General features: G+C 40.7%; 2 protein-coding genes across 6 annotated transcripts in view; both read left to right on the forward strand.

Moving 5' to 3' along the window:
• The window catches only part of LOC109958960 (protein polybromo-1-like), a 13,108-nt gene extending 7,157 nt beyond the window's left edge, over positions 1-5,951 (forward strand). The window contains exons 19-30 of the mRNA XM_020597960.1: positions 485-642; positions 738-980; positions 1,496-1,641; positions 1,772-1,929; positions 2,216-2,399; positions 2,506-2,713; positions 2,823-3,021; positions 3,100-3,255; positions 4,115-4,276; positions 4,641-4,705; positions 4,996-5,209; positions 5,521-5,951. Coding sequence (XP_020453616.1) covers positions 485-642; positions 738-980; positions 1,496-1,641; positions 1,772-1,929; positions 2,216-2,399; positions 2,506-2,713; positions 2,823-3,021; positions 3,100-3,255; positions 4,115-4,276; positions 4,641-4,705; positions 4,996-5,209; positions 5,521-5,684 — 2,057 coding nt within the window. The 3' untranslated portion in view covers positions 5,685-5,951. The remainder of the gene's footprint in view (positions 1-484; positions 643-737; positions 981-1,495; positions 1,642-1,771; positions 1,930-2,215; positions 2,400-2,505; positions 2,714-2,822; positions 3,022-3,099; positions 3,256-4,114; positions 4,277-4,640; positions 4,706-4,995; positions 5,210-5,520) is intronic.
• Positions 5,952-6,727: 776 nt separating this feature from the next.
• The window catches only part of stau1 (staufen double-stranded RNA binding protein 1), an 8,576-nt gene continuing 6,004 nt past the window's right edge, over positions 6,728-9,299 (forward strand). For 4 of the 5 annotated variants that reach the window (XM_020598024.1, XM_020598026.1, XM_020598027.1 and 1 more), the window contains exons 1-2: positions 6,728-6,947; positions 8,401-8,710. In XM_020598024.1, the coding sequence (XP_020453680.1) occupies positions 8,518-8,710 (193 nt within the window). In that variant the 5' untranslated portion in view covers positions 6,728-6,947; positions 8,401-8,517. The remainder of the gene's footprint in view (positions 6,948-8,400; positions 8,711-9,299) is intronic. The other variant, XM_020598025.1, reaches the window with a different exon arrangement.

A 9,299-nucleotide genomic window follows, 5' to 3' on the forward strand; every position in this document is an offset into this window, starting at 1 on the left:
GGCTTAATGATTAATTAGATGGAACATTGTGGGTGTGGTGTATGAATGTTAACACTCTAATAATTCTTTAGTATATTACTTGTGTGATGTAAGAATGTTAACACTGTTATAATCTTTTTTTAGTAATAATACTTGTGTGGTGTAGAAGTGAATCATTTACTGCTTGCAAACCAATGATGGTAAGATGATGTCATGGGGTAGGACTGGATAAGTCTGACTTCTTCCTACTCCATTCAAGCATATACTAGGTATAAGCAAATTAATATTGGATTATGTGTAAAATTATGTGTGTTGTCATATCAACAGTTTTTACATGCTTGAAAGAATAAATCAAATCAAATCAAATCAAACTACCTGAGGTAGTGGTTTATTTTTATTTTACTTAATAAATATTGAGATGTTTGCAAATTATCTATTAAAATGTAAATTTTCTGTTTGATTGCATTGAGTATTTGTTAACATGAGCTTGTTCTTCTGTGTAAAGGTGAGAAGTGGCTCTATGGTTGCTGGTTCTACAGGCCTAGTGAAACCTTCCACCTGACCACACGCAAGTTTCTGGAAAAAGAGGTCTTCAAGAGCGACTACTACAACAAAGTGCCCATCAGTAAAGTCCTGGGAAAATGTGTGGTCATGTTTGTGAAGGTAAGATGCTCTACAGAAACTGAACAACATGCAGAAAATGGTTCCATGTAGTTTATCACAATGATTGTGACAATTTTTAAAATGTTTTTCTGTAGGATTATTTCAAAATGCAATCTGAGGGCTACAGACCTGAGGATGTCTATGTCTGTGAATCCCGCTACTCTGCCAGGAATAAGTCCTTCAAAAAGATCAAGATATGGGCTGTACCTGGGAGCTCTGTCAAATTAGTCCCTCGGGAGATGCCTTTGCCTGTTGTCCGTGTAGCTTCCATGTTTGCCAGACCTGACCAGGACAAGCTGACAGTTTCATATGTAGACAGCTGCAGTTTTGTGGACAAGGTGAGGTGACACTGCATTTTCTAGGGTTTGACAGTAAATGGTATGTTGCCTAGTTTTCACATTTTTTTTCTGATCCAAGATGGAATAGTATATGGTGAGAGGAGTTAGTTCTAATTAAGACCTTATTGTTTCTCAAGCTGTTTATTATCCTGTGAGTGCCTGGGTCATGTAGCACCAAATAAAGGAACACAAGAAAGAGAAATTATAGGCATAGATAATATGGGCGTTGCCAGATTTTAATATTGCTATCTTTGGCCTCATCCTAGAGGCCAGAAGAAACATGACAGAAGCCATCGGATCAAAGAATAAGGCCAGAGTTCAGGTTTGAATGAGTGTATCATTACCAAGCAAGTGCACTGTCAGTTGGCCTCAGCTACAGGGGATTAATTAATCTTGTATTGGATACCTGCATGTCTTGACAAGGTGGCAATGGAATGGGTAATTCCAGTTTAAAAAGTTTGTCACTCACAATATAAACATCTGAGTCCTCTGTGTGTGCAAATGTATTAATTTAGGAGAGAGAGGATGTCCCTATGGAGATGAGTGGAGCTGAGCCCAGCTGTCACTACTATGAACAATTAAACTACAACAACATGTGTTTTAAAGTGGGAGACTACGTTTACATCCAGTCACATGGTCTTTCAAAGCCTCGAGTTGCCAGGTTGGTGAAAGTATATTGTGCTCCCAAGTGTAAATTGTGTCTTGTTAAAATAAGGTCTGATGCAACATTGATGCTATATTGTAATTATCAATTTGTTGTTGTTAACATGGCTCCTTTGACTGGGCTGCAGGATAGAGAAGCTGTGGATGCAGAATGGAATGACTTTATTCTTTGGACCCATCTTTATTCATCCTGAGGAAACAGAGCATGAGCCCACAAAGATGTTCTACAAGAGAGAAGTGTTTCTGAGCCACCTGGAGGAGACCTTGCCCATCACCTGTGTCATAGGTATTGTTCTGATAACTTCCAAAAGCTTACACTCACACATTACAGTAGGCCACTACATTGTTCATCTAGTACACTTAGTTTGACATTTTAGGAAATAAGCTTTTTTGCTTTTTGTCACTGTGGCCCGGGTTTTAGTCAGAGTTGCGTCAGGAAGGACATCCAGCGTTAAACACGTGTCAAATGTCAACAGGCAAATTGTAATTGTGATGATTCGCTGTGGCGACCCCCTGACAGGAAAAGCCGAAAGTGACATTCATTTTTTTTATGCTTCCTCTCTGCTTTCCAGGCAAATGTGTGGTTTTCCCTTTTAAGGACTACCTGTCATGCAGACCTACTGAGATTTCAGAGGAGGATGTCCTGCTGTGCGAGAGCCGCTACATCGCGACTGAGAAGCAGATGAAAAAGTTTAAGGGTCTGAAGCGCTTCTCATACTCTTCCAAAGTGGTGGAGGATGAGAGCTACTATTTTAGGTTTGTCAGGGAACCACAACATGAGATTTGAAGCTTTTTATATTCTTTGCTCTGTCTGAATTTCTATTTTCTCTTGCAATGATATCTCTAATGATATCTTACATAGGAAGTTGATCATGCCACAGAAGGAAGCATCACCCTTTCTGGACAAGAAAATAGATGAGCTTGAGGTTAAACTGGCTGATATTGAAGATGCTGATGATGATATGGAAGACATGGATGATGAAGAGGAGGCTCCAGAGACTGTTTCTATGCCTCAAATGCAAACCCCACTTGTAAGCGATATGGACATCATGCCATACACACCTTCTCAGGTACCCAGACACCTCCCTCCCGCAAGCTCAAATCTTACGTCTAAAGGCTTCAAACCATTGCTAATCATATTCAAGATGTTTGTTTGGTAACTTGGAACTTTGTGTTTAGTCTACTCCTAAAGTGAAGGGATTATCAAAAAAAGAAGGGGCCAAGAGGAAGATCAACATGAGTGGCTATATCCTGTTCAGCAGTGAAGTGCGAGCAATCATCAAAGCCAGGCACCCAGACTACTCTTTTGGGGAGCTGAGCCGACTTGTGGGCACCGAGTGGAGGAACCTCGAGGCTTCCAAGAAAGCAGAGTATGAAGGTGAGAAGAAGTGCTCTGTGGTTGTGAAAGTCCTTTGACATGAGAGAAGTCGAAACTTAATATTTCCGTTGTTTGCAGAACGTGCAGCCAAACTAGTGGAGCAACAAGAGCGTGAGAGGCCACCCCAGAAGCAAGTGTCCCCTAGAGCAGGTACCCCAGCAGGGGCACTGATGGGGGTGGTGCCTTCGCCTAGTACTATGGGAATGATAAACCAGACCATGGCACCTGTGTCAGGTAACCCCTCTTAGAGACAGCACGAGTGTTTGACATCAAGGCAGCAGGGAAATGAGGCTGGACTGTTAAAAAGTGTAATTCTTCAATTTTCTAACCATTTTAATCATATTTATCTCAAAAAAGGCATTTTTAAAGCAACATGTATTTTCTTTTGCTGCTGTATCATGTTTTTTATTTACAGTTTAATTATCATTTGAAATTGCATGACACTGACTGCATGATTGATGCTAGCATTGAATAACTGACAATTTCATTTAACTTTTATGCTTTTTTGCCTGCTAACATTTTCAGACCCATTTGTATTGATTGCCCCTTTCGCACACTGAACCTTTAACATCAGTAGAATTGGCCAGTGGTGGTGGTGTATCTTTCACACTTTGATCAAACATACTACAAAATTCAGTGTCATGTCTTTTTATATCATCTGCGTTTTCCCCCCTCAGTCACCACAGCTGGACAACAAAAGCGAGTTGTGGAAAAATGTACACCTCAGATTTAGGTCATTCTAAATTTTCACTCTATACAAATGATTGATTTGAATCATATCACAGTTATATAAAGTGGCATATATAGTTTCGCTTGGTGGTTATTAAAAACCACAGCTAAGTAAGAACATTGTAACATTACACAAAGATATTGCTGCTTCTGTTCCCACTACAGTTGAAGTTGCACATTTGGAGACCATTAACTATTCATGAGCAAACATGGAATGAGCCAGACACCAAAATGTAATTATGTCTTAAGGTGCGTGGGTGAAAGGGGCCAGTGTGTGCAATAGTAGTGCATGTTATTTTAGAGTCAGCTGCATGTCACTTATGCATGAATATGTTGTTGTCCTCTCCTTGCCCTCTTCCCCAAGGCATGATGGGAGCTTACGGCCCACCTTACATGCCCATGCAGGGCCCTCATGAGGGCTTGTTGAGTGTGGCCCCAATGCCACCTCACCCTGCAGGGGGGCAATACCTGCCTCCTCACCATCTGCACCAAGGTATGCCTAGGTACCCTGGCATGCTTCATCAGGGTAAGGGCCACTGTCCTAGTCACACCAGCTCAGTCACATCCAGTCACATCTCTCCTGCTAGGGGGGTTTACCTGGTCCACAGACTGCACAACCTGATCTACTTGCAGAACAGTCAGAGCTCTCTGGTTTTCAGCAGCCTTTCTCAAAGTTTGCTCATATCCCACACCTAAAATATACAGGAACCACATCCACATGTATAATGCATGTGAAAAAAACCAAACAACTAACATTCAACAGATATTGAAAAACTAACATTTCCTTAAGTCATTGTAGAACACTGTTGTAGATCTTAGTATAAAGCACACCAGCATGACCTTACCACCATTACCAAATGCACAGAAATTGAAGTATTGTCATTTAACAGGTATGATGGGCGCTGGTATGAATGGCATGTCAGGAAGTCCTGCACCAGGGAACTTTATGCAACAGGTGAGCCCAGTCCAGAAAATATTGGCCATATGGGCTTTATGTGACTTCACATACTTGTAAAATATACATGAAATTCTGGTTATGAATCTTCTTGAATAATTGAATCTTTCTTGCATAATTTATCATTACTCTCACAATGTGCTTCATTCATGCAGCTACTGTTTTCATTGATTAAATGTTAGAACATACTGTAGTTTAAATGTGTAAATTAGACAACTGCAGCCCCACAATACCTTGCTATTATACAATATAATATGATAACATACATATATATCGTTATTCAATTTTAGACTGGGCTATTCAGCCCGGGACAGCACGCTCCTCCACCATATCCAGGACAGGGCCAGTTAGGCCAGCCATCACACCTGCAGCCCACCACTCCCATGTTTGTGGCTCCACCACCAAAGACCCAGAGGGTGCTCCACTCAGAGGCCTACCTGAAGTACATTGAGGGCTTGCATTCAGAGTCTAGCACTGTCAGCAAGTGGGACCAAACTCTCAAAGGTGGTGTGCTTTAAGTGATTTTTTTTTTTTTTTTTAACTACTGCCTCTTGCTGAGTGTGAGTAGAAGTGACACTGTGAAAACAATACTGACAGAACAGAAACTTCATATTTTCTTAAATATAAGTATATTATAAATTATACATTATAATTCATTATTAAAATTATAAATACAGATCTATATATCTGGAAAGTACTACATGAATTTTCTTAAGGATACATTGTGAGTTCCATAGCATATTAGACTTTTATAAAGGAAAAAAATGGTTCACCTGTTAAGTACTTTAATAAAGAATCCTGTGTTTCCATAATAGCTCAAAGGCGAGATGCTCATTTGACCAAAGAGCAGGAGAGCCGGCTGCCGGCTCACTGGCTGAAGAGTAAAGGAGCCCACACCACCATGGCAGATGCACTGTGGCGTCTGCGTGACCTAATGCTGAGAGACTCTCTGAACATCTGTCAGGCTTACAACCTGTAACCTTTAGGACATTCCAGCCACTCTAACCAGCTCACTCACTGCTTTTTATCACCAAGCTACAGAATTTAGGGAGGATTATACAACATAGAAGCAATATTTTATTATAGTGAATTGTGATCAATTTTATATTTATTAGCTAACATAATGAGCCTGATAGCTATTTGTGTGTGCATTTAGTTTTTTTATTACAACAGCTGGATTATTTGTGCTGTAAACTCAATTTGTTTGGCTTATTGATACTTCAAAAATAAAATTGTGAATACCTTGTGTATACTATTTTTATTATATTAGGCAAGCATTACTTTACAATAACAAAATATACGGTACATGAGAGGAGACATAAGAGAGAAAAGAAAATCTATCGCTGGAAAAAATGTGAGACTTTGTGGAATCTCGCAAAAATATTGTGAGCTCTTGTGATTTCAGGACTTGACCCGGGTGGTGAAAACAGCTCGGGGCATTGTAGGGAGTCCTCTTCTGGATCTGGACTTAATTACACTGACCGGATCCAGAGGAGGGCCAGACGGATTGCTGCAGACCCCAACCACCCAGGCAACAATCTGTTTGTGCCTCTTCCCTCCAGGAAAAGGTACAGGAATATAAAGACTAAAACAGACTTGAGACACAGCTTCTTCCCCAGAGCTGTGAAATCAATCACTCCCCTAACCCCCAGTTACACACCCACACCCTCCCCCATGGACAGACAGACAGAACACTGGACCTCTGCAGACACACCATGCTCAGACCTCCTCCTAAAGACTGAGATTTGCACTGAGCTGCACCCTATAGTGTCACTATTTTGCTGCTAACATGCTGCTGATCTGATTAGGTCCCATACATCCCTTTTTATTTGTTCATATTATATTGACTTATACAATTTTGTGTTATGTAAATAATGTGTCTTTTAACCCAAGAGCTGCCGGAAAATTCGTTGTGCTATGCATAAGGACAATAAAGATTCTGGACTTAATTCTTGATTTGACTTTGTACCATCGATTTTTTTTGTCCCCTCCCGGGCTCCGTAAAATAGTAATGCAGGGAAGTACTTTTTTTCCGATTTTGTCACATCCGGAACAGAGGCTCAAGATAGGGTAATTCTCTTTAGTGTTTGCCCTGGATTCCCAATGTCCACCTTTCCACCGCCCGCATTTTGATAAAAAGAATAACAGGTTGACGCTTGAAACTGGCCATTAACAAAACCAAACCTTAGTAAATTAACCTGTTATATGGAGTAGCTAAAAACCGAACAAAAGGAACGACGAGGTGAGGTTTATTTTGTGCTGTGGACTTGGCGAGGGTCGGGGTTAGCTAGCTGCCAGTTTCACCGGTTCTTTCCAGAGCCATTAGGAATTGATACGAGGCGTTTATTTAACTCACTTTATAAACTACTTCCAGGTAGTGTAGCTAATGCTTTGTGAGGTAAGACATTGCTGAAGACACGGTTCTTGTGGACATTCAAACGTTAAAAGTCCGTTTTTCAGAGGTTGTTCCAATACCTGTTATGTCTATTCATCCCTGCTCCTGCTGCTAGTAAGCTAGCTTGTTAACATGGTCCTCTGGGGGAAGATTGTACAATAACCCGACGGCCTGATTTAATCAATTTCTTAGCACCCACAGTAATGCCAGCTATACAACCCTTTTGCACAAATTATCACGTAATTAAGAAATGTCCATGTCCAGTAACGGGAGAGGCACTCTAATATTTGGAAGCGGTTGATGATTCGTGTATGTAATCTCTATGTAATGTTAAAGTTAGCATTTTATTAACAAGTTAAAGAGGCTTGTGTAGATTACTTAACATTACACGAAGCACGTGTAAAAACTGGTAATCGCGTTGATTTTTAGCAGTATTGTGATAGTTAGCAAAGGCTCCAAGGCCCCAGAACATCCAGACTGATCGACACCGCCCAGCTGTGCATCTTGGATGAGAACAAAATTGGTTTTGTTGTTGTTGTTGTTTTTATCAGGAGCATCCTGACAACCAGGGTAGGGCAAAATGTTGGCGAGGAAACAAGTAAAGCCAAGCAAACAGCGGTGGTGGTGTTGTCTCAGCTAACGTCGGTTGGCTGTGTCAGCACCTCACAATAACACCCATTTGGTTTCCCTCGTTCTTGTTGGCTGTGACTTTGAAGTTCCCTCTTTAATGTTGATATGCTGGGTGACTTGTGACCTAAACAAAGTGCATAGATATACAGTGTTCGTGCAGCGCAGTCAAATACTAATTATCATTTTGTCTGGCAGTATTGTCAAATTAATGACTTGTTGAAAATGAATGTGCCTAACTTGCCGTGAAACTAATCACTTCACAGTGAATTTATCTTAATATTGCTACAGATGGAATATTTTATCAAAATGTTATGATTTGCAAAGGCAGGATATAAAAAATCTGTAACTGGCCAAAGACTACAGTGCAGAAGCCAGATGTGAACTCAGTCATTCACTGTTTTGTTGTTTAAATCTTATCCTGTAAAGCTGAATATTCTCAGCACTTGTCAGATGACTTACACTGTATTGAAATGATGTGTACGGTCTATTGCCAGTTTAAAAATAATGATTTAATGGTGCAAAATGCATTCATTTAAAGATTGAAAGTTTAATATGAGGGTGCAGAAACTACCTGCGAAGGACAGTGGCTCCATGGTGAGCAGGTGCAGGGGTCTTCCTTTGTAGATTTTACATGTTCTCACCATTTCTGCATTGCATTCCTCTTTTCCAGGGAGAGCTTACATTCAGACCTCCTCAATCAACCGTTCCTGCCACTTGAGCATTCACAATTGCTGCACTGCAAAATTCTTATCTTAAAGCTATAGCCAGCTAAGCTAGACCAACAAGGATGTCTCAAGTCCAGTTTCACTGTCCAGCTAGCCCCATGCCTGCTGCCTCTGCCCCGCTGCAGTTGGGGCAGCCACAGCCTGGCTACAGCATCCCTTGTGCATCAGGCACCCTGCCCTCAGAGAGCGCCAGCCAGCCCATCAGGAGCTCTGCTCTCCCTGCGGGCTCAGCCACTCCCTATAATACCTCCACAGGTTTGTTTTATTCATTTGCTTCTTTAAAAAGCATACATCTTTTCTTTCCTTTTTTTTTTTTTTTACATTAAACCTGTAGTTCATCTGAACAGTAAACTGCTACCACTGTTCAGCCCCTAACAGTGGTGGTTGCAAATATTAAATTTTTTCATTTACTATAAATGTGCCAAGTGTGTATATACAGTGGGTACGGAAAGTATTTAGACCCCCTTAAATTTTTCACTCTTTGTTATATTGCAGCCATATACTAAAATCATTTAATTTCATTTTTTCCTCATTAATGTACACACAGCACCCCATATTGACAGAAAAACACTGAATTTGACAGTTTTGCAGATTTATTACAAAAGAAAAACTGAAATATCACATGGTCATAAGTATTCAGACCCTTTGCTCAGTATTTAGTAGAAGCACCCTTTTGAGCTAATACAGCCATGAGTCTTTTTGGGAATGATGCAACAAGTTTTTCACACCTGCATTTGGGGATCCTCTGCCATTCCTCCTTGCAGATCCTCTCCAGTTCTGTCAGGTTGGATGGTAAACGTTGGTGGACAGCCATTTTCAGGTCTCTCCAGAGATGCTCAATGGG

This window comes from Monopterus albus, unplaced genomic scaffold, assembly GCF_001952655.1.
Source record: "Monopterus albus unplaced genomic scaffold, M_albus_1.0 scaffold36.1, whole genome shotgun sequence".
Taxonomy (NCBI): domain Eukaryota; kingdom Metazoa; phylum Chordata; class Actinopteri; order Synbranchiformes; family Synbranchidae; genus Monopterus; species Monopterus albus.